Here is a 25,649-nt window from a genome sequence, read left to right on the forward strand (position 1 = left end):
ACATAAGCAAATGATTTCTGTTGTCTTCACCCTTTTGTCTACATGTGGAGTTTGACACCTTCATCACGAGGTAATGTGTTTGTGGTAAAATGTTGGCAGTGATGTTATATGCATTCTGTGAATCTCTGAGTGATGCATGTGAACCAACCCCTTTTATGTAACACTTTTGTTCACTTCATTCAGCATTAGTTAAAGAAAGACAATTAGAATTCAAAGTGTTTCATAATTACACCACAGAATATCTTAAATGCATATTTCAAGGACAGAGCATCAAAGCAGGCTGGACATCGCTCAATGATGACGGCGTGAAGCCTAGGCTCATTTAAGGGGGGTCATGTCTACTTTGATCAAGCAGCGCCCTCTAGTGTTCAGATAGAGATGTGCACCCTCATTGGAGCAGGTGAGGCAGAACAACCACCAAATGTGGTCATGATGTATTCCGCTGAGGACGAGGACAATTTGGAATTAATCTTTAAATGTTCTGATGTCACACACTACAAGTTGCTTTGTGCATTCAGCAATCCAGTGTTGTTTCTTGTTTAAATGCAAATTTCCTGTGAAGGATAAGGGAAAACAATGTCATTGGGAATTCCATTAACAAAGTAAACAACAGAACCACCGGAGAGTGTCGGCATTCTGCCTCAAGACACAGCTTTGAAATATATAATGCACCAGATTATTATAAAGCACTTTATGGCCTGCATACAGGTGTCAGCTAAATTAGATGATAATATTAACGCTAATAAGCACAGTTCTTGGTTTGAGTTCTCACTGAAATTCATAACTGCATATTTTATCATTGCTACTATTCAGTAGAGGACATTGGATTCGTGCTGGATTTCAGCTTCCAAATTCCAAATTCCCTCTCTTCTACCTTCTTAACTTCTTTGACTCTACCACTGTTGACACATATGGTCATTCCAGGGTCTCAGCATCAGGTTTCATGCAGATGATCTATTGTAGGGTCATTCATGCAGGAATCCAGTGGCCTGTCTCCACCCTCCCTTAAAGTCACATGACTGAACCATGGTGGAATTTCATTTGGTTTCAACTGACCAAAGTAACCCAGTACAATTTTATCCCATGCAGTAGTATATATCCAGGGAAAAAAGATCCAACTCAGTTCTTGCAAGGTTACCAGTATTTTTTGTATTTATCAATGTGGCCTATGGCTGGAGAGAAGTGCTTGTTTAACTGAATTACGTAAGATCACAAAACAAAGGCAAATCGTGTTGCTAATTGTCAAGGGGCTGGACAGTCAATGGTGCATACTTTGTGCCAGATATGCAGTTGTATGTAGTATTCAATCAAAAGATCGTGTCAAGTGTTCCGAGCTCATTACATGAGACAGAGAAGCAAAGAGAGAAGTGAGACCAGGTCAGGTGGGAAACACGAAAGGGGCTGTCATAACCTGGCTGCTTCCTCTCCGGCAGCAGCACTGCTATTGAAGCTGAGGACTCGCCCCCTCCCGCCCTCTCAGCCCGAGTGGCTGCGATTTGCATCACAATGCTACCCGCCCCACTTCCTGTCCATGTGGGCAGCTCCCTGAGTGCAAAGGAACAGTCCTCTCGAGTGCAACCCAGGGTCACCAGCCCACACTGTCACTCCACAGTAGATACGACGTCACTCTTTGTGACACGCCAGGGGAGGTCATTAGTGTCTCTCCTCTCCTCTTGGCTCCGCCCACAGGGCTGCATCAAATCGGCAGAGACCATGCTGGTTATCACTGAAGGGCGTCTGACTCACTGTGTGGACGGCCAGGCTTTGTAACAGCTGAATAACACCTGTCACTGGTTCGCTTTCTTAAACGACTCAAGTAATGATATACATTTTCCCCTGCATGTACTGAATTCCATTCATAAACTTTGGAACAGATAGAGGCTGTTTAATGATGAATCTGAATAGTTTTCCTTCTTTGAGTGAACAGAGTGAGTGCAGTTTTCCTTTCCTGGGCGAACTTTGAATGAAAACACTGTCTTCTCAGTCTCGTCCCCAGTTCTATTGCTACTGATACAGAAGGGATGTTGTTCTTGTTGATCATTATTATCGTCTGTATGGTCATACTAGCACCGATGTACACAAGTTTCTCTTAAGGATAACTATCAGGCACTAAACATACACTGAAACAATCACTGCTGCAGTTTTCAGCTGGATTCTCATACACCATGTCACTGGCTATTCTTACATATATGTGCTATGTATGTTCTAGTTATTTTTGCTGCTACTGGGATATTCATTTCTTATATCTTGCTATATTAGCCTTGTAAGTCACTGAATAAGATCACCTGCCAAATAAATGGTAAATGATCATTTTTGGAGATCAGTATCTTGACACAGTGCAGTTCTCTGACCTTCCCCTTCTGTGTGATTGCCCGATGCTCATTACAGGACATTGGTAAAGTGTTATTCTTCACTTCTGAAACGTGATGGGGACAGAAGACAACAGAACATCACATTCATAGACAGCCATACATAATCGTGGGAATAAATATTTCCTGGGAATGTCTCAGAGTAAACTTGTGAAGAGCCCTCTCAACACTCCAAAAAATCCCAGCCACAAACTGTTATTTCTTGTGTGCCACATGTTATTGTTGGGGTGCTATGAAAGCCAAAAGATCCCACACAACAATCTGATAATGGCAGATAACAGATAGTGGTAGATAAGTCAAGCTGAGTATGGCTCTATATGCAGAATAGCATGAAAACTAGCAAGAGCAGCAATGCACATTGGCTCATGCTAATGTCACAATTAAACAGGCATTGTGTTATAGTTCAGATGTAAGGGAATGCCTGCAAAGCCAGACAAGCATTTGGGAAATATATTCAGAAATTATTTGGACTCTTCTGATTGGCTGTTTCTGCTCCCTCTGAGCTGTAGCTTCTAACTTCAGTTGGCATGTCTGGGGGTTCTGAGGACTACAGTGTTTTGCACCCCTACCCCTCCTCTCAGCCAATCACACGCAACACCCGCACTTTAGCGGTTAAATAATAAAATGTAAATGTAAATGTAAATACATGTTGCTTCTTGATCAAAAAACTACACTTCCCATCATCCCTTTGACCCTGTGACACTCATTTCATAGTCAGCGACCATCGAATAGTGTACCAACAGTTTTGAAGGATATAATAAATGCTTAGTTCACTTCACAGATATAATACTCATTTAATGATACAACTGTGCAGTAATAAACTAACTGTCCCTTTGTAAATTATTAAATCAATGGCTTATTAAAACTAATTGGAATCATTGCTGCTCATTAGTTGATAAACCTTATCAGTGGTGAATCACTGCATCTGCTGGCCTTTGCATGTGCGCAACTCAGCGTGCACAGGTCCGTAGTCATTAATAAAATGTCACCTGCCGCCTGTGGCTGGTGTCACTCCCGTATCGAGGCCCTGCACACAAACACCCCCTAACGGGCATCCACTTGCTCGGTTTATCATTTGCCGCTGACAGCTTTTTCATTTGCGCGTGAGAAAGGTCAAAGCCACCAAATTACCGCGACGCCGCCCGAGTCTCCCCGTGGCAGCCATTCATTAAACTTCTGTATCAAAAGTGGCAGGATCCTCTGAGCCTCGCTCCCCTGATGAACTACGGCGTGACATTTAAATAACTCCACATCCAGCCAGAGGACCACTGCGGCAAATGGGCCAAACCGGAGGGCTCGCGCTGAGAGAGCGAAAAAGATGAGCTGATCAGGATCTCTGAGCGCTGTGCTGTCATTAGCACATCATGCCAGCCACAGTATCCAGTGAAGTGAACTGAAATGACAGGGACTCTGCACGGAAGTTGTGGCGTATTGAATGGAACTGCTGCAAAAGACACAACTATAATGGCGTATATGCTGTTCCTATTCACATAAAACATGTATGAGAAGCAATTGATTGTTTACTTACAGGATATGATGTAACGCTCCTCCTGAGTATAAATGACAAGATTCCTTTCCCCTCTCTGTTCCTACCTGCGATTAAGCAACCTGATGACTCGCTGCTCATAGGTTCAGTAAAGCTGGGCAACCTCAACCTTCACCCAAAAGTCACTAGAACTGAAGAACCCCAGTGTCCATTAGGCCAAAACAGAGGGTTTTTCTATCATAGCAATAAAACTCTCATATCTTTGTAATGGCACAGGTGCCTTTGACATCACCTTTCCAACCTCAGTATGTGAAGTAGACACCCATTCATATTTCCAGTGTGACAGATTCAGTAGTAAATCCGGAAATCAGCACAGATATTGGCAGAAGCTCAGTGTAAACGGTTTGTGGTGGGACAAGCTTGTTGGCTAGAAAATGGCTTTAGTAGTATATGTTTTTAAACCTTATGACAGCTCTTGTTCTTTTTATGGCAATGCCATAATGCAAGTTTTCATAAGTTGCTCTGGATAAGAGCGTCTACATAATAATATAAAGGTAAGAGAGATATCAAAGGACAGTAGAAGTGGTAGGACTCTCTGTCACTCATATTTTGCCGTGCATTAGTGAATACTGTGTCAATTGCCTCAGACTCACTCTGCAGCATTGTGTTGGAGACAGAGCCTGTGACTTTGGGGAAGTCCGGGGGGGGGGGGGGGGGGGGTTAGGTGAGTCTACATTACATCTACAAAATACCCTTTTTGATTCAGCCCTACTGTAGCCATAGCATAGCACAAATTCACAGGAAGTGGAAATTCATACTTCTCTTGCGAATGAGGGAATACCGGTTTGGATGAATAATGAGAAATGTAGGGTAGAGAGCATGCGGAGGTGCATTCCTGCTGCTCTCGGATGACTTGGCATTTTAGAGGTGTGATAATTTCACTCCCCTGTGTAGTCCCTATAGCGTTTGATTCCTGGTTGCAGCCAACGGACACTTCACCTCCTCAGAAACGTTCGTTTGCCATGGTTTCTTATCAGGAAGCGCTCAGTGGTGTTAACTAGACACATATGTACTGGAACCGAAGTTCAAATTTCAATCACACAGCTGGCTGTCAACACAAGTGCATCTTCTCACCTATGTGGAATATTTTACATTAGATTACATTGCATTCAGCAGAAGCTCTTATCCAGAGTGACTTCCAGCACAATAGAACAGAAGTGTAACCATTCAGGTTGAATGAGCAACAGTGTCAGACCAGGCTAACAACACTCCCAGACCAGTGAGTGTGAGCATCACACTATTCAAGCCCTACCCTAAGCTACCTTGTGCAATCTGACTAGGCAAGGGAGCCAAAGTATACTACTATATATATCAGTCATGAGATCACAGATCTCTCAATTCCATAGCAACTATGACAAATATTGAAAAAGAGGTGGGAATTATAGGCTCCTGTTCATGAAGAGGAGCAGTGGATTGGATTTTAGACCAGGCTGATGAGGAAGCTGTCCAGGTTTACCAGCAGGAGGCCGGCCAGCTCAGCGCTGTCCGATACACTGAACCAACAAAGCAGGACAGAGAAAGGAAGATCTATCGGCCTGGGAACTCCACAGCGCAGAGTGAATAATTCATCAGGCCCTTCATCCAAGAGGAGGAGGTCGCTCGCTGCATCACTCTCCCACTCATGCTGATCGCTAAATTATTCATCCGAGCCTCGCCAGGCGGAACGCGCGGCTTAAGGAGACCGATGATCGGTTATCAATATCCTCCCGGCAACCTTTCTCCCAGCATGCACTGCACCTCGCAAGGAGTCACATGGCTCCTGGAGTTTTTATACAGACGACCAGGGGGCCGTGTGCAGTGCTTGTTTTCCGGCTGTTGTTTTTGGACTCCCGGATAAGGAGTGGTTTGCTTCAGATAATGAGACAACAGCCAAGCGCGTAGCGTTCATGCTGTGCAGCACAAAAACAAAGGCTCCCCAGGAAGTGATGAAGGACTGCAGCCACACCGCACTGGCGCATAAGCGCACATTCTTCTCTCTGACACATCACTGTTGTCTACCTGAGGCCCTCTCACCTTCAACGCAACAGAAGCCATTTATAAAATGAGAAAGGTGGTAATTGTGGCCATGCGTCTTTTCGTTTGTGAAAGGAGGTGGCACGCTTCAAATACAAACACACGCAAAGGTCCAGAATTACAACACACACACTGATCTGCATGTAACTGAATGGGTCAAGGTGAGAGTCTACCTATTTCTCACACACACACACACACACACACACACACACCTACACACACAGTGTACCGAGATCATTGGCAGTGGGGTAAAACGGGCTTTCAAAACCCACTCCATTACCAACTGCTGCTTAACCAGCTTTCACTGAACCAATAATCTCATTTTTCAGCTTCACTATTCGTCTCCCCAGTCATTTGACTCTCGACTCGAACCAGAAAGCGCCCACGGGGGGAGGCGGGACGATTCAATTCATTTGCGTCTCATTAACTATGTACCTGCTATTGGCACCTTTCCCAGGAAAGTTGGAGTTCTTAGAAGTTGTTGCACATCTGTGACCCTGGGTGCTGGGGGAGGGGGACAGCGTTCATGCTGCTTTTCTCTGGAGAGAAGCTCCCCCACTCTGGCAGCTCTAAGGAGTCAGTGCTGTCAGGCTAACCAGTGCTGCACAGTCCTCCCCACAGTCCTGTCCAATTGCTGTGCTTACATTTCACTCCTCTCAGTGCCACAGAAACCAGGATGCGCTTTGATTGTGGAGGGAGCATTGAGAGCTTGGAGAACTCTGGGTCCCTGCTCTGCGTTTTCGGGAGGGAGGTGGGGGGTGTTGGGTGTATATTTGGCATGCTGGGCTTCCAGTCCTCAGGATGATGGGTTATGTTCACACCCCCTGCCAACCTGTGACCTTGCCTGACCGCTACGGCCACAGCGTTTTTCAGTTTGATAAATACAGAGGGTGGAGTGAAGGGGAGGGGAGGTGAGTGCAAATGTTTGCCAGGGGCACATGAACATCCCTGGCTTTATCTCTCTCTCCCTCCCTCTCCTCTCTCTCTCTCTCTGTCTGCAGCTCCTGTATGCAGAGGGACGGGTGGGTGAGCAGAATGTAGGTCAGCCCAGCAGAGACATGTGAAAGTAAATGGGAAATTAACACCATCTATCAGGTGGAGACAGGGAGGTCTGGTCTGCAAGCCTGTCCCAGGCACAGAGAGACAGAGCCATAGCATGACTCAGCATCTCCATAAAGGACCATAACATGACTCAGCATCTCTATACAATGCCATAATGTACACTAAAGCACATTCACACATAAACATGAATACACAAATACTCCAGAACACCTGTACACACAACTACAACCACACTCACACACTCACACATACACACACACACATACACACACACACACACACACACACACGTATCCAACATCACAGGAACATATGATTTAGATATAAGGAGAATCCCATTACTTGGAACTGGTGAAAAAGTGTGTTTTGAGGTGATCCTAATCTCCTAATTTGCCAAACCAAAATGAAATTATAGAGATATAAAATGTCTGTTTGTCTGAAAATACTGCCATTTCAATCCACTGTGGCAAACTATGTCATTAGTGAAAATGTCATGTAACATATATGGTCTTAACTTACATTAGCTTATGGTGATCTGTGAATATCCACACACAAGAACTCTTCTGGTACATTACTGTCACCATAATTTAAATGTTTAAAACCTTTCAAGGCAACTTCAGTAATTACATATGAAATTAGATGTCTCAAGACCGAAGTAATTAAGGCTGAGTCATTGTATCATTTTAAGACCATAATTATATGTGTCAAAGGGGCTTTTCTTTAAGGAAGTGAAGCACTCACATGATAAAAAATGCTTCCTGATGGAAAAAGGCACAGACTGTAAAAATGCACTCGCAGTATTACTTTCATAACACTCTTTCACTCAATGAATCATGAAAAATATGCTCCTGGATTCTCCTGGAGGCTGAGATGAGCAGAGGCTGCTCTCTGCGGCCTCAGCCCTGATTTGAGAGTATAATGTGCTCTGGGTTGCCTGACACAGCACCAGACATGGTCATGTTTTTTCAGCGATCTGCAGCTCCTGGTCACCATCCAACTGACTGCCGCAGCCCAGAGACGGCGCCCCCTGCAGGGTGGGCCAGGGCAGGACCCTCCAAAGGTGGGCTGATGCACATATCACAGATATTCTATACATTATGACCAGATATTCAGCTCTGTATGCCACTGCTGGAGCTCCAAGAGTCCACAATCAACCAGCAAATCAGAATATTCTAACGAAGGAATGTTCAAAAACAGAACATCCTTAACACAGCCAGATTTAGGGCTTCCTGTTTGCAACCGTATATGGAGAACAGAAGGAATGCAGGAGTTGAACATCTGATCATAAGAAAATCTGCACCTGTATTGTAAACCCTGCTGCTAAGCCACCCCCAGCTGTGACACCTAGTGACCTCTGACCCTCTGATACAGTCATAAATAAAGACCGGAATTATCTGGCTACATAAGTTGCATAGTCGCGTTCACTTTTTCCAATATAGAATGAATGTGTTTTGACATGGTGTGTAAAAAAAATCAGGGTAAAACAAATGTAAATTGTGAATCTAAATTGAATTGCATTGCATTGGGTCATCCCATTAATGCAACAACAAATATTACGTCAGTTTTGCTCTGGCCTTTCCTTATTCTGCAGAACGCTGGAGAACAGCGTTGCAATCAGTCTCACTCCCTCTCCAGAAGCAGTCTCTCCATTTCCACTACCCTTTTATTCCATTCCTGTATCTCTCAGAACCCGTGCGCAGTCCTGTCATGCACGGATGAACATCAGATTGACTCCAACTCCGGGGCTGCGAGCCCGCAACAAGGACTGCGCTGAACCGCTGAAGTGGGAGATCAGTGTGTGGGAAAATTGGAAAATGTGTCTGTCATATTTAAACTGGCTTCAGAATTACAGGTCTGCGCTTGCACAGGTCTCCCGTTTTCTGACTTACTTTTTTATAAAAAAAAGACTGTAGAGGAAATATATACTACTTCACTGTTGGTGCTGCATTCAGCAGCCTTGGTAAACATGTTCTGAATATTCACAGCATAGGCATGCTATCCATTACATTACATTATTGGCATTTAACAGACACTCTTGCAGAGCCACTTACATAGGCCTAGGTTTCATTTTTTTTTACATGTTACCCCTTTACAGAGTATTTACTGAGGCAATTATAGGTAGGTATTATAGGTAGGATATGTACCTTGCCCAAGGGTACAGCAGCAGTGCCCCAGCAGGGAACTGAACCAGCAACCTTTCAGTTATGACTCCTGCTCCTTAACCACTGTGCTACACCACTGCCCCATTATGTCCTTGAGAGTCACAAGAACTGGTGCCCCAGATTTATGAAATGACTCACTCTCTGTTGCACATAATAACCTCTCCACCGCACGTCTTTCTGTTGAAAACTTTTTTATCAGTCAATCTGGCTTGAAAGCCATTGTCCAAAGGGCTGTACTTGTGTTCACAAGATCTGCTTAACTCTGGGCTGAGACACCTCTCACCTGAAACCACTTACACTCCTCAAAACTGCAGCGGGAAGCTGAATTGGTTCTATAAAGACTATAATAATTATCTGAATCAGGTTTGGTGTTTAGCTGCAATGTCACCTTGCAGACACTGCGTCTGTGGGGAAAAAGGTCAGAGCAGCCCTGTGTACACCTTGCTTTCGATTATCTGTGAGCTCCTCTTCGAGAAGCCGGCCGTCTCCGCGGCGACTTCATTTGAATGCAGCACGCCGTCCCTGCTATTTGCGGGAGCGGCGGAGAGGGAAGCGGCCGGTCTGCACTTGAGAAAATCAGCCCTGACAGCCGCGACCCGAGCTGGAGATTCACACCTAACAGCATCAGCAATCCATTCCTTTTCCTGTTTCTTTTTTTTCCCCGCTTGGCTGAATGTTGGATTTAAGTGCTCACAAGCTGTTCAAGAAGGGTCAGGAAAAATTAACAATACAGGCTTTAAAATGTGCCAAGCGACAAATGATTGCTGTGTGTATGTGTGTGTGTGTGTGTGTGTGTGTGTGTGTGTGGTGGTGGGGGGGGGGTTATGTAAGGGAGTGGTTTGTCAAGGCCTTTGCCTCAGTTGCAAGGAAGAAAGACTACATTCCGCATGCTTCACTAGGTGTGCATTTGCTCTTTATCCCGCTAAAGTAAACATTTAATTCCAAAATAATCACTGTGACAGACAACCTGCAAGACAATTATAACTATTATCTATCACAAGTCCGTCTCCACCTGCTGAGGGCTTCAGGGCCTGTCACACAATGACCGATTAGCAATGCTATCAGCTCCTTTGCATCTCCACCGCAGCAAGAGATTAGATCTTATCTTTTTATGGACTAAATCTAAATTAAATCTCATCTAACTGTACTATTACGGTAACGCACGTTCGGTAATCTTCCTGATCATTATCAGAATAGGCTAAAAGTAGGTGTATTTTTTATTTATCTGGTATTCCAAATTATGTGTATTCTATTAATTCCTGAAATTCATTTTTATGGTTTGCATGGTAACGGAAAAAAATTTACGTGTTCCTTAGACAGCGGAAGTGGGACAACATTTCCCAGAAGCCAAGGTTAGTGTCGTCACGTGAGGAAGCTAGTCAGGTGATCTTTACATTGTTTTGTCATATGATGTACTGTAGTAAAAACTGAACGCTAGCTTTATGTCAGCAGAAACTGGAATTTGTTCAACGTGCTGACTGGTTAACGTGCCTTAGTAATTTTGATGGAAGTTCAGCGAAGACTTGCTTAGTGTTACCGTGTAAGAAAATTGTTATCTAGGAAGTAAAACGCAGGATCTTTATTTTTCGCGTAGCCACATAGCATAGCTAGTTTGCAAGAGTTAACTTGAGCAGTGATCGGAATGACACTGTGTCGTTCACAAATCCGGATCACCTGTTGCTGCGCAAAATTCTACTGATGGATTTTTCAAGACTGGTTATTTTTGTCTTCGCAATTGTCCTCCCTCCGAACTCCGTGGGTGCTCAACCGCCTAATTTCATTCTTTTGTTCGCTGATGATTTGGGGTTTGGCGATTTGGCAAGTTATGGACATCCGAGTTCACTGACTCCCAACCTGGATAAATTAGCTTCTCAAGGACTCAGGTTCACAGACTTCTACTGTACTAGTCCCGTATGTAGCCCTTCCAGGTAATGAATACTCCTATACAGTCCCTTACTCAACTCTTTTTATCTGTCCAATTAGCTAGTTATTGAGGATTGATTATAACAACTGTTCGTCTATGCTGTTGTACGTTACTGTTTTTGCAGATCATTTGATTTTCTTGGAGATATTTCAGGAAAGACACCCTCAGCAATAGTCTGTGTGTAATACCACTTGTATCCACTTGGTGGCACTAAAACCATATCATATGACTTATACACGCTTCCTCAAACAGAGCAGCACTGTTGACGGGTCGCTACCAGACCCGCTCTGGAGTGTATCCGGGGGTCTTCTACCCAGGCTCCAAGGGAGGGCTCCCCCTGAACGAGACGACCATAGCAGAGGTCCTCAAGCCCCTCGGCTATGCCACAGCAATCATTGGCAAATGGCACCTCGGGTTGGGGCCGGACAGAATGTTCCTCCCCACCAATCAGGGATTTGACCATTATCTCGGGATCCCTTACTCTCATGACCAGGTAGGTTTAAGACTGTACTGAGTTTAAAGGCCATTGTGTTTTCCTCGAGTCTGCACTAGGGCTGTCTAACATATGTATGACAGTCGCCAAGAAAGCAACACCCACATTTGTTCCTCAGGCTGAAAGTATTTGAGAACAGTGGGCGTTAACGCGGAATGAGCAGAGTTGTCGGTTACATTCACATTCCAGAGCATGGAGTTGAATCTTACACCATAAGCATGTTTTGGCAATTATGGGAAATGGCTTCATGGGGTGCTTGTTTAATAGGAGTTTGTTGAAATCATCAAATATGTAGAAATGTAGGAGCCGTGTTAACATACAGCACATTAGTGTACTGCAATGTGACGCAGTGATGACGGTCTGTCTCCCTTTCTCTCCCCGTTTAGGGGCCCTGTCACAACCTGACCTGCTTTCCCCCGGACATCAAGTGCTTCGGGACGTGTGACCTCGGCGTGGTGACGGTGCCCCTGATGGCTAACGGCACCATCAGGCAGCAGCCCGTCAGCTTCCCCGACCTGGAGAAGGCCTACAGCGACTTCGCCACGCAGTTCATCTCCGCGTCGGCCAGCAGGAAGCAGCCCTTCTTCCTCTACTACCCTTCACATGTGGGTTTGCGCAGGGAAGCCGTCCGCAGCAGGTTATTCCCCCCGCAGGGCACATTGCCACCTACATGACCCTGGGTTCACTCGCTGCACAGTTTGATTTACTGCCTCTATGTAACAGAGGCTCTCGTTTCAATAGCATTTGGTTTAATTGATGAATTGCCTTCATTATGAGGCAATTTAAAATCTACGAGTAAGAAACCTTTATATTACATTATTTTGGATAATTAAAATAGGCCATAATATTTACCAAAGCTATTTGCTCAAGGTTACGATAGCAGTGCGCTACTTGGGAATTGAACTGGCAACCTCTGGTTTATCAGCCTTGCTGTGTATGTAATTATGAATTGAAGGGGTATAGTGAGATGCTGAATAAGATCTGGTTGGTACAGTGTTGGGAACATGCCGTTGTGCCCACTGGTCTGGGAGTGCTGTTAGCCTGGTCTGACACTGTTGCTCATTAAATTGAATGGATACACTGTTGTGCTGGAAGTCGCTCTGGATAAGAGCGTCTGCTAAATGCATGTAATGTAATGTAATGTAATGTAATGTCTCCACAGCACACCCACTACCCTCAGTTTGCCGGGAAGGGGACGACCGGCAAGTCCCTGAGGGGACCCTTCGGGGATGCCCTGATGGAGTTTGACAGCACGGTGGGGAAGATCATGCAGGCCCTGCAGGACAGCGGCGTCCACAACAACACCTTCGTGTTCTTCACCGCTGATAACGGGTAGGCCTCTCCAGCAGGTACCAGTGAAAAGAAAAGAAAAATCACCTCCATTTGTGCTGCGCTGTAAATAGGCATCGCTGCAGTGACCGCGCCTTGGTTTTGGGTCACGCTGTACAGACCCATTGCTAGAGTAACCGCACCATGATTTTGGTCCATGCTGTAGAGGGGTGTTGCTAGAGTAACTGCACTGTGGTATTGATGTATCCTGTAGAGGTGACACAATTGAAGTAGGCCTACATTTCGTTGAATTTAATTACCAAAATCCTTTAGTATGACATTGGTAGTACAAGACCTTAGCCTGTTGCTTTGTGTTACTGTGAACTTCATATCAGTCATAAATGCCCATACTTCTCTGGTTACGCTCTAAGGAGCAAAACTGTGGTTCAGCAATCATAGTAATTGGTTCTAGCTTCAGATAAAAACGCCATTTGATTATGAAAAAGGGCTCTAAATTGACGCAAAGCTTTTGGTTCCCGTGTAAATGCTAATCTGCATTTGTCTGAAAGGAAAATTAAATTAAAAATGGGGGAAAAAAAAGGCAGGCTTTTAATTCCTGCCCTGGCTGGCATAGTTCCTTTAAAGATTTGCATCTTATTGCTTGGAGAGCTATTATTCCATTTGAAGAGGAATTAAAAAAAGTAAAGTTTGGAGTGCGGCATTAACGCAGGTCCCCTCCCCCTGTCTCAGTCACTCACTCACTCTCTTGTACAAAGCTTTTGTTCCTGATAAATGAGAGCTGGGACCTTTGGCTCCGTTCTGTGGGCCGAAGCTGAAAACCAGCCCAGATTAGGTCCGTGTGACCGCTCTCCAGATACCCTGCCTCTACATCAGCTTGATAGAGGCTGCTTATTTTCATATCGCGGCTTGAAACCAATTTCCTAGTCTGTTGAGTTTGCATTTGCATATTTTAACTGTACGAGCGGCAATACAGGCCGAGTTTTCAATGACGGGGTTAAAAACAAGCGGTGCGGTCAGTTTCATTTGCATATAAGGCCTCTGATTGGTGACATCTGTGTGAATATAGGGTTAGCCCACTTACGATATTCCATCTCAGTTCCCATTTCATCACTTTGTATAAGCCTGACTGTAAAAACACTGGTGTAAAGAGCAGTGGCCACTTCAGTATTTGCAACCAGATTGCAACATAAATGGATTGAATGCCATCAACATTACATTATGCTTGTGCTGAATAGACATCATTATCCTCAGCAACTTCCAATGTGTGCATTCTAATGTAGTGTGATACAGGTGGATTTTACAGAGTCAGGTCAGGATACAAACCTCACTTACAGTGATGTGTACAACGATGACATCTTCCCATCTGGGATTTAAACACACAGCCTGCTGTACTACCAGGATAGCTGCTCAACATGACATCATCCTGCAGATGTCTTGCCACAGTGACAGTACTTATTCCAATGACATCATTTCAAAACAACGCAACTCATTTGCAATGCAGCACAATGATATCCACATTTTTGGTTATTGTCTAACATGTATCAAGTTCTAGTCCCTGAAAAATGGAAAGGGTTCACATTATCACTGATGTGATATACTAACACTGTATATGTAGCATAATGTGAATGTAATACTAAACTCTGTTGGAGCTTAAAGTTAATTGTAGGTTTTTTTAGAAAAGAGTCATTTATTTGGAAATGAACCCCAGGTAACATGTACAATTGGACAGCACCTTTCAATAGCTCTTAAGGTTGACTAGCAGAGGCTTAGTAGAGCCCTGGGTTTCATTTCCTCATGGAATCAGCCTAAGTGCCTGGTAAGCCCTGAGGTGGGAGGGTGTCTACATGCCAACCCCAGCCCCTCTGTTTGCCCCCCCTGCCAGGCCGGAGCTCATGCGCATGTCCCGGGGGGGAAACTCCGGCCTGCTCAAGTGCGGCAAGGGGACCACCTACGAGGGCGGCATGAGGGAGCCCGCCATCGCCTACTGGCCTGGGAGGATCGCGCCAGGTGAATGCAGAGCCTCTGATACAATAGAACATTACAGGAAAACAGGAAACTGTACCTTGTGTTCCCATAGCTGTGATTCAGTCACTTCTTAAGTGTGCTAGTTTGGGAGAGGGACAGTTTGAAGGGGTTTTTCAACTCCTGTGATACACTGAAGCGAAGAACTAGCTCCGAGGTCAAATGGGCCGGTATTTTTACATTACATTGCATTATTGGCATTTAGCAGACACTCTTATTCAGAGCAACATACATACAGGAGGTTACTAATTTTATTCATTTATACAGCTGTATATTTACTGAGGTAATTCTGGTTAAGTATCTTGCCCAAGGGTACAATAACAGTGCCTCAGCAGGGAATTGAACAAGAAACCTTTCAGTTACGAGTCCTGCGTCTTACCTCTGTGCTACACTGCCAGTTTTATATCCCTGCAGATGTCTGTCTTTCCCACAAATGCAAACTAAGGTGAGGCTTTTCATTAGGTACTGTATGTTTCAGGTGTGTTCTGATGATTGGCTGATTGGTTTTGTGTTGCAACAGTGTCATATAACTATGCCAGGCACCACCAGTGGGGTTAAAGCAGAGCAAGTAACCAATCAACCCAGAGCAGGAAGATACTTCCCCTCCTCCCTGCCACAATTCTTGTCCCTGTTTGTATGAAAGAACAATGCAGTTGTGTTTCAGATACATGGAAAGCACTTCACTCTAGAATTCCCTCTGTGTTCTGATTGGTTGCAGCCACGCAGAAAGTTTAGACCAATCACAGATGAGAACGTGTTGTGAGGGCGGAGATTAGTGGCATGCTTTCCCAGTGTTGCTCAGGCTGCCTGTGCTCCTCCAGGTGTCACTCACGAGCTGGCCAGCACTCTCGACGTCCTGCCCACCTTCGCCGCCATGGCAGGGGCTCAGCTACCCAAAGTGCCTCTGGATGGCTTTGACATGAGAAACATCTTATTCAACGGTGGCCCGGTAATCAATCAATGCTATTTATACTTTCAGATGTAATTCCATTTGTAATCAGCGTAATACCATACAAGCAGATATTATCTGATCTCTTGAAAATTCACTTGGATTGAAGTAATTCATTTGCAGTCACAATTTGTCTGCAATCAATGTGAAGTGCATACTCACCTTGGAATATAGCATGCTGTTTCACATTGCCATGGTGATGGCAGGCCGTTCACACACAGAAGCAAGAATGTGAAAATCCCCTGTTGGGATTTTGTCATTTAATAATAAAATGACAGTAATCTACCTGGGCACAGACTTTCTCTCTTATTCTCCCTCATGAGTCTTACCCTGCTGAGGACAACTTTAGAGGTCCTGTTAGAAGTAGCAGAGATAGCTGATCTTCAGCTTTGTAGGGAAGCTTCTCCCAACCAAGAGGGGTCCTTCAAAATAGTAACAGATAGAAAAGGCTGTCTTTACAGTGCCTGTGTGGTTCACTTCCAATCCCAGATCTTTATTGTACCCTCTGGATTAATCACCTTTTTATGATGACGTCTCTCAGTATCTGATTTCTTGGCAGCTGGATAACAGTTTGCTCTGTGGGAGTACATGCTGAAATATGTGTGCCATTTTCTCTTTGTTTCAGAGTGAGAGGAAGGCGATGTTTTATTACCCCATAGACCCCAGTGAAGAGTATGGGCTGTTTGCTGTGCGGGTGGGAAAGTATAAGGCTCATTACTACACTCGAGGTGAGCTGTCTGGGCATTGAGGGGTTAACGATGGCACACGCAGAGTAAGACGTGTCCACACTGTTACTGTGTAAAAATTAATGAATGGCAATCCAGGATGGTCTGGAATGTGATCACTCTGTTTAAAAAGGGAGATTTTCTTCCTTTCTGAGTGTCAGGCTAAGTCAGCTTAAGCTGATTTTGTTTTTGATTTTTAATGCTGATTTTATAAATGCTTGGTACATCCATCCAGGTGCTTTCTCTGGGTTGCATTTCCTCACAGAGGTCAAGGTGTGTTTTAAATTAGTTGCTGATGTGATGTAGTGCTGCCCTGTTAAATATGAAAGGGTGTCAGTGGTCGTGCCACCAATCAGGATCTCTCTCTCCCCGCGGTTCCAGGAGCCGCGCACAGCGAAACGACCCCGGACCACGACTGCCACATCATCGCCTTCCTCAAGTACCATGACCCGCCGCTGCTTTTCGACCTGGAGGCCGACCCCTCAGAGAACTACAACCTGGCCACGCCCGACCACCCGGAGTACAAGGACGTGCTGCAGCTCATCCAGGACGTGAAGAAGCAGTTCGAGGCGGGCATGGTGTTCGGGGAGAGCCAGGTGGGGAAAGGGACCGACCCTGCTCTGGAGCCCTGTTGTACCCCGGACTGCAGCCCCAAACCCAGCTGCTGCGCCTGTAGCTAGGCCCGAGTGGGAACCAAGCACGCCCCCTGGCTCAGTCACGCACACACCACTCAGCCAAGCTGAACTGCACTGAACATTCCTAACATGACTGTGCACTGTGACAGAATCAATCCACAGACCCAAGAGAGTGGTCACATTGTCTGGGGGTTCATTTTTTTAAATTACATTGAATTGCTTATTAGGTGGCCTTACCCAGAGAAGGTGACAGTGCTGGCCATTCTCCATGTTCTGCTACGCAAATAATTCTGCTGCTGGCTTTTTACAGACAATTGCAATACAATGCAATTACATTTTTACAATTACAGTAAAGTACCATGCCCAATTGCAGTGACCCTCTAAGGATCGGAACCAATGACCCCATGTTTGATCCGAGTTGTATCATTTTACACAGATTCTTTGTTACATACATTATAATTCTGGTTATAGAATATGATCATGGCTGCCTGTATTAAATTGGTCCATTAACATTTTGGGGAGGCAGGCTGCAAATATGCTTTTAATACTCACTTCAAGTCTTTGAAAAGCAGAGCCTCCTGCATGCACAACTAACCAGCTTATGAGGAGGAGTGGGCCAGCCCTCTGAGCACTGGGCCGCCGGTGATGACGCTTCAAATGAGGGGAAAGGTCAGCTCTGTGCCTCTCCTGGGGGTTTATGGGTAATGTAGTCACTGAGAACAAGGTCAGGGACAAGCCCTTGACCTGGAATCATGAAGTGATAGAAAAACAAATCAAACCAGGGCCACATTCTGTTAAGTGATGAACACCTGAGAGAAACTCCACTTAAGCGAAACACATGGGTTTCAGAGAACTATGCACAAGGACTCATTCACTTATCAGTCCAAAAATATTGGACAGCAAAGCCCTCCATTTGTAAGCAATGTTTATTAAACTACTTAAAATGTATTTTGTGAAATCACTGTGGGGAGTTGACTCAGAAACAAAGTTGTCTTGTGTTTCATGGAAGCTGTTTAACTGAGAGAAGAGCTTAACACTTCAGGCAGTTTGGTCTGTGAGCATCGAACATAGCAGTAAGCACAAACACACAGACAGCAACTGACATCAAGCATATATTTTATTCAGAAGACCAAATCCATGACAAGGCAGTGTGAATAAACGCAGTAGTAGTTTTTTTTTTTTTTACAAGTCCTTATTTAAAGATACAAGTTAGATAGCTGACCACATAACTGATGTGTTCATAGTTACAACTTTATGGATTATACGGGCTAGAGTCCACTGGAGGTTGTGTGCCTACAGGAGGAAGGAGGGGTTGTGAGTTGCCATGTCAGGACTGGAGATCGCTGAAATCCTCTTTTCCATCAAAGTAAGACACTGGGGGGGTAAGTTTACAGGAGTACAAAACAAAAGAGATACATTTTTTTTGTGTGGAATATATTAGCAAGATGCAATTGGCTTCTTTATGAATGCTAACTCTGTACAGTCCCCTGTTTAAATAGGTTTGTTTCTACACAGCTCGGTTGTAGTTGTCTAGAGCAGCGGATTTGGCGAAGTGGCATCTGGTGACACGCACAAATGCTCTGTATATTACATTTATGTCTCCTGCCACTGGAATGAAATTATATGCGCAAGAGCAGCTGCGCTAACTATTGCCTGTATGGGAAATGACAGTAACTGCGCAGTGTTATGTATGCCACAGTAAAAAGACCAACACAAGACAACAAAAATGACAAAAATAAACATAAACCTGTCAAAACGACAAATAAATAATAAAAAAGAAAAAAAAAACACCAGAAATTCTTTACAATCTTTCCATCAGTATTTTCATCCCTTTCTTACAGGTCGTTACTCGACGTTTTACATATGCAATTCAATAACATACTGAACATGAACGACACGCTATTAGCATGTAGAATTTCTACCCAAGTACAATGAGCTAGCCCACGACAATAAATAGATGTTCTTTAAATCACCCCCGACTCTACCCCCACCCCCACCCCCACCCCAACACACACACACATTAATATTACTGTCACATATGAACTTCCGCTCACAACTACTGGTTACCATGGAAGTACCATGGGGAATGGGGATATTCCTTATTCCGTCTGTTTACCAGGCCTTTAAGCTCCGTGTTCAATATGCCACAATGGTCCTGTATGAGATTTCCAACCGGATACAATAACAGTATCTTTTATCATACTGTATTTGAAAGAGCAACCGAGAGTCAGATTTCCACTGACTGGAATGCACATGAACAATGGTTCATGCTTCACGTTAGATCGGAGATTAAAATTATAAGATTAACTGTATTATGATGGGCAAAATCAGCCATAGTCTTTCCTGAAACTACTGTTACTGCTATGATCAAGGCTTCTTTTTAGATATATCATGTTGCTAGAGTATGCCAATGCTTAGTACATTGTTATATTATGGCTGCAAATACATGCCATTCTATTACAGATTGACCCTTTATTGGAGTGCTGTCAGTATATCATTATAATCCCTTACTGAGTATTTTCAGTCTTATGCAATCATGTCTGATCTCTGGATTAATTCAATTATCCATCAAATTCTGCTGCCTGATTCCTATTTACAAATATTAAGGTGAATAAATAGATTTTAAAAAGTCATCTTTATAAGAGGCTAGCCAAAGCCTTGCACATATAACTAATGAAACGACTTAGCCTCCAACCTGGTCACTTTTCTTTATCTTATTTTGGAAATCCCCAGAAGCCTAATTTTCTAAGGACATTAGATATAAATTAACCTTCACTTAACTTTCATAAGCTTGCTGGCAATCATAAGCAGAGATGACCAAAGGAGTTCACAAAGGGAAGCCTAATCTATTTTAATAAATGGCAAAATGCACAGTTTGGGTTTAGATACCATTACACAGGTTCCACTAAATATTTCACTTATACCTCCTCATAAATACCCATCTTGCTATTGTTGTTATGACATCCAGAAATGCATGAAGGTCATACCAAGGACAGTGGAGCAGAGAGCACAGTAAATGTAACCAGCGTACACTTGTCATGTGATTCTGTTGGGGCAAAGGTAGGTCTGGGCCCTTGAATGGGTCTGCAGTAGGTTTGCACTGAGACAGTGATCAGCAGACTGCAGAGTGGGTGCTCGGTTATTCTGTAGTTCCACACGCCCCGGCAGCGCCTTGCGATGGCAGACTAAACCATACTAAACGCTGCCATACAAACCTTTTGCTCATGATTCTCCCACTCCTCAATGCTGTCATGTCACAGGGCTGTGGAAACATCTGTTTCCAACTATATCCACGTGCGATAGCTGGATATAGTTGGAAAGATAGAGGATACACTTGCTTTCCTTCGCATTTTGACCTTTAGGGGAGCATGTATACGAGTGAGAATCTAGTGCATTCTGAGTCTTCTTATACATATGGGCCTCCTGATCATTTACCATTCATTTAAGTTTCAGAGTATGTACTATCATTCAGGAAATGAACAGTTATGCATCTCTTTAGAGGACCTTATTTTCCTATACAATTGTTTCTGATGTCCTGTTGTCTGTGGTTTATCGTGGACTCCATGGCTAGTGACTATGGCAGAAATTGTTGTCAGCGATAGTGCATATGTGACACAGCACTGGAGATGATGATGGCCAATCTCTCTCTCTTCATTTAGCCTTGATCGCGAGCGGTCAAAGCCCTTCAGGGTTTTTTCAGAGAAGACCAATCCTTTCCGCCACTGGCAGAGCATAGTTGCATTAAAGGTTTTGTCAAACAGTCATTTGAGTTACCATGGCATCCTGCTTTGGGGGGCCTTGCTGAACATATTCAGTGAATTCTGAACATATTTAGAGCATTTCATAGGAAAAGTAACAGGGAAAAAGCCTCTGGATCATACTGGATCACAGTCAACATTTTTTTTTTCACATTAAAACATGCAGTACAGAAAAGTATCTACACTGAGGCCATGTAATCACATCTCTTGTAACTCGCATAACCACTCTGCATACAGGAATCGTTTAGAAAAGCTGCGATATCCCAGAATCCACTTGACCACAAAAATCAGGTATCAATGTCCTGAAATAAGCAAGGAAATGAAGATGGTTGCCATGGTGTTGCCCATCACTTGAGCTTTATCATTCCTATATGACTTTCACTGTTTTTGTAATATTGATGTGACACATGAGTTGCAGCCATTGCCACTGTCCAATCAGCTCTTTTTCTAACCAAAGAGTACTGTAAACCCCATGACTGAAAGGAAGTGATGTCGTATTTCCCGATTAGGACTGGGAAAGACTGCGCACAGAGGTGGTCCATGAGCGAGAGAACACCGAGGCCTTCCTCCAGGGGTCCCAGTGGGGACTGAGAACCTCCAATCCCGCCCGTGCCCAGCAACACCCAGCAAAATTATCACACAGAGACGCCAACGATTTCCGCAGTTGGAAAGGATCCCTATTTACAAGTGCTGTGCTTTTTTCAGAACTCTCTGCATCTGACAGGGAACGAAACTTCACACAATCCTTCTTTCTTTTGACCTCGGGTTGACTGAGAGACCATCAGCTACTGACATTATCTAAGAGCTTCCCCTATGTTCTACTCTGTCTGTACATCTATGTACAGTAGGGAAGGCTACAGAAAACTGGATATCCTGTTCAAAGGCTCCTCCCCTCCAGTGAAGCTGGCCAATAGACGACAGTTAGCGGCACTTACAATCTACATCACTCAAATATCAGGTTCAGTAGAAATCAAATCTGTTTGACATTGAACAAATTCATATGTACAGACTCCCGCAACTTTTAAAATGCTCTCTTCATCCATAACCATAATACAAAGCGTATTTCAATCTTATAATCCTTATAAATCACCACATCATTAATTTTTTTTTGTTTTCCTTTTTTCCTGTGTCTGTGTGCGGGACCCTTAAAGCCATGCATGGATGTCAAACATGTACATATGTTGTCGTTATTTTTCTGCCATGTTCAAACTGAAGAATGAAATTTGTCTTCACAAGCAGCTCCTCAGTCACCCCATGTTCCGTGCTTTTTTCTTGTAGAAAAAATGTCAAACAAATGGACATTCCATCTGAGGAGTTCTCAAAGTCAGAAGAAAAAAAAAAGAACTGGGAAAAAGGAAAAGTCAAAACTGTAAAGAGCATCTCAGTTCAGAGAGAAGGTATTTTACAGAAGAGAAAAGCTACTTGGCGCCCCCTTGTGGAGCCACGAAGAACAGGGGTCTCGCCTACTCCAGGTAGATATCCTCTGTGGGACAGGCATACTCCAGGTGTTCCTGGTAGTACTCCTGGAAGGCCCGCCTGAAACAAGTGCAAAACGGGAATGTTAACAGCAGGCCTGGGGGTAGGGAGGAGGGGACAAGGGGAAGGGGTGGAGAAAGGGAGAGGGGATGGGGGGAGGCAGAGGGGGGAAAGGACTAGGAAATGGGGAAGGCCAGGGAATGGAGGAGGAGGGGGAAGACAGGAGGAGAAGGAAAGAGGGGATGGAAAGGGAGAGAAGGAACAGTGGGAAGAGGGTAAAGGGGTGTCAGCAGCACTCAGCAGATCATTAGCCTTTACACACTCTGCAAATTATAACATCTTCTCTCACAGATCCTTTGATCCCACTGCTTCAGCTCTGCAGAACAATTACCCTGCACTGGATATTGGAAAACCAGGATACTGCACTTTACACCGTGGTGAGTCTCCACTTCCATTGCGTGCTTTGTCCCTATGTTCTCACAAGTTTAATGCCTATGAATACTAATTATGCAGCCGTTAACGAGGATATATTGCAGTGACAGGACTGGTCTTGGTATTAATATTAAAACGGGCACAGCTCTCTGCTCCTGAAGGGCTTCAGCTGAATCATTTTGATCCCTGTTGAAAATTAAACTTTGTCATCTTCAATAATTCAAATCCAGTCTGCCTGCAGCTCTGATTAACTGTAGGAAGGCTGCGGTCGCTGCTGATTCTTCCCGTTTAAAGTGTGGACGGGGGGCTAAACGAGGCACTGGGGCCCTACCTACCCCACACATTCCGCCACGCGCCGCATGGACTCCTGGGATACGAACACGTGACAGGCGAACCGGTTCAGCATGGGGTGCTTGGTGATGAAGCCGAAGTAGCTGAGGGGAGGGAGACAAACACCAACTGTTTTGGTATCTGGCAGGATTATATTACCTTTAATATCCACAGACACTGCAGATGACAGAGGCTGGAAGCAGGGTTTGACAGAATGAATGCTTGTGTGATCAGTGTGATTTAATAATGTTGCAGTTGCACATTATGTAAATCTTTTCTAAACAGAGTTTTACTGGAACAAAGGATTTTTTCATGCATTGCCAAACCATTTATCTGTATTAAACAATGCCACTGAAATATTTTTCATAAAACCATAAAAATTAACAGTGTGCAGGAAAATAAATGGAACAATAAAAAGGAAAAGAAAACAAATTGGGTTGAAATCCAATAGCTTTATCTAGTGGTGATGTTTTCACTTTTCACTTATTTCGTTTTAAAATGAATTAATTTTATTTTTTTGCAAGAACTTACTGTAAACAAGGCATGACAAATATATCCTGATGAATGCTATATTTCACCGTACTGTTTTTTCCTGATTAATATGCTGTAATATTCCAAAAAGAAAGTAGAGGCTTAATACTTAATAGTGAAATCAGCGTAGAAACATGTCTGGGAACAGTATGATGCCTATTATAGAGACAGAGGAGCCGGATGGCTCTTGCTGACTACGCCTTCCTGACGGACATTACCAGTTGTTCTTGGGGTGGCACCCGCAGAAGGAGATGTTCTTCATCTGGAAGAAGTGACTACACCTGTCAAACTGAACAAAGAGAGGCAGGTTTAACACTGCTGAAGCAGCAACAGAACTCACTCCCTCATTCTTCTGGGAGACACCCGGTCTCAGCTCTCCGCAAAAACCTACAGCTCTAATCCAAGAACATGTGAGGCTACTATAAAGGCTTTGAAAGAGCAGGACAGAGTCTGGAATGAGGCTCTGGGGAAGAGCTATGAGCCTTTTAAACCAACACAAAGACATAGGCCCAAGTGTCCAGCCAGCCAATTAAACAAAACAATGCATGAATTAATGGCTCATCGGCCTGGAAATTCAGCCGTTTTTGCCCTGTGAAGCGTCACTCGGCAGCACAGTCACGACGCGCGGCCCGTGACGCCGACGGGGGCGTGTCGCCCCCCCCCTCACCTCGTCGGCGGTGCCGTAATCGTCGTCCAGGCTCATGACCAGCTTGATACCCTGCATGTTGATCTCCAGGTCGCAGAGTGCTGGGGGCTGCAGGTGCACCGTCTGCTTCCGCGAGATGGCGATCTGAGGAGAGGCAGCAATGTTAGCCACCGTTGCTCTCTGCTGGGGCTACCTCTATTCATTCACAGTTATTTAGGGAAACCTGAACAGCTCACATTTTTATAGCATCCATTTATACACCTTGGCATTTTTACTGAAGCCTCGCTCCAGCGAAAGTATTTCAGATACTATTTCAGATTTCAGACAACAGCAGCATTGCACCTGGAACATTCCCGCCCCTAACTACTGCACCATACTGCCACCTAGTGGTCAATCTATATTGGGAGTATGTCATTCAACAGAAGCTGTCGGTTGAGTGTATAAATTATGTATTGCGATGGGTGATGTGCGCTGATTTTAACAGACTGGAAACACTCACAGCCCTGCAGAAGGGAAACTGGTCTCGACAAGCGGCGGGTGGCCAATGCTCTACCCACTTCCCCTGCTGCTCAGCTACATGAAGCATCCACCAGACTCCGCCCTCAACCTAACCTGCCTCAGAGGATGAAGTGCCACTGACGCACTGGCCAATCACACGTAGCCAATATTCAGCACACAAGAAATCAGAATATATGAGATACAAGTTATTATTTCCACTAAGATGTTTACACAAATGAGCAATGGACATTGGCATAACACACAAGGCACACCTGTAACATGCTCAAAATTTTAGTATTCTTCAGAAATTTGTGAGCTACATTTGTCTAACCTGATATTGTTAAAAACACAGGACAACAGATTGAGTGAGAATTCTGAATTAGATGTTTGCATGTTTGATGTTCATTCAATATTTGAACTATTTATGGAATATCCCACATCCCTGCACTTTTCTCTTCTCTGTTTGGGAATTAGTCAAAGCTGTCTTCAGATTAAGCTGTTTCTGTGATCACAATATCCAAATTTTTCCTGCCAATAGCAGAGCACTATTGCGTATGTGGGTGTGTCCATACCTTCTGCATCGCAGCGCACAGGATTCCGTTGCCCTGGTGAAAGGGCACCTCCACCGAGCCCAGAAACTGCACACTGAAGCTTTCCAGCCAGGCCGTGCTCCTCTTCATCCCTGCAACACCACAGTCATCCTCACCCTGCTGCACCTCAGCACAGTACATACATAACCAAGCTCATATCAACTTATGCATCCCAACTACAGCCAAAATAAAGCTGTA

At 44.4% G+C, this 25,649-nt stretch overlaps 2 protein-coding genes across 2 annotated transcripts in view; one reads left to right on the forward strand and one right to left on the reverse strand.

Annotated features, from left to right (window-relative positions):
- The first annotated feature begins 10,578 nt into the window (after positions 1-10,578).
- On the forward strand, positions 10,579-18,153 carry LOC118772034 (arylsulfatase A-like). The gene is made up of 8 exons (XM_036520273.1): positions 10,579-11,080; positions 11,329-11,569; positions 11,956-12,174; positions 12,732-12,901; positions 14,742-14,866; positions 15,703-15,830; positions 16,456-16,558; positions 16,937-18,153. The coding sequence occupies exons 1-8, from the start codon at positions 10,851-10,853 to the stop codon at positions 17,233-17,235; spliced, it is 1,515 nt and encodes a 504-aa protein (XP_036376166.1). The 5' UTR covers positions 10,579-10,850; the 3' UTR covers positions 17,236-18,153.
- A 1,020-nt stretch (positions 18,154-19,173) lies between these two features.
- Positions 19,174-25,649, reverse strand: part of LOC118771782 (C-Jun-amino-terminal kinase-interacting protein 2-like) — a 59,500-nt gene continuing 53,024 nt past the window's right edge. The window contains exons 8-12 of the mRNA XM_036519814.1: positions 25,434-25,543; positions 24,385-24,507; positions 23,936-24,006; positions 23,192-23,290; positions 19,174-22,484 (exon numbers count right to left, since the gene is read on the reverse strand). Of these exons, the coding sequence (XP_036375707.1) occupies positions 22,412-22,484; positions 23,192-23,290; positions 23,936-24,006; positions 24,385-24,507; positions 25,434-25,543 (476 nt within the window). The 3' untranslated portion in view covers positions 19,174-22,411. The remainder of the gene's footprint in view (positions 22,485-23,191; positions 23,291-23,935; positions 24,007-24,384; positions 24,508-25,433; positions 25,544-25,649) is intronic.

Source organism: Megalops cyprinoides, chromosome 25 (assembly GCF_013368585.1).
Source record: "Megalops cyprinoides isolate fMegCyp1 chromosome 25, fMegCyp1.pri, whole genome shotgun sequence".
NCBI lineage: Eukaryota > Metazoa > Chordata > Actinopteri > Elopiformes > Megalopidae > Megalops > Megalops cyprinoides.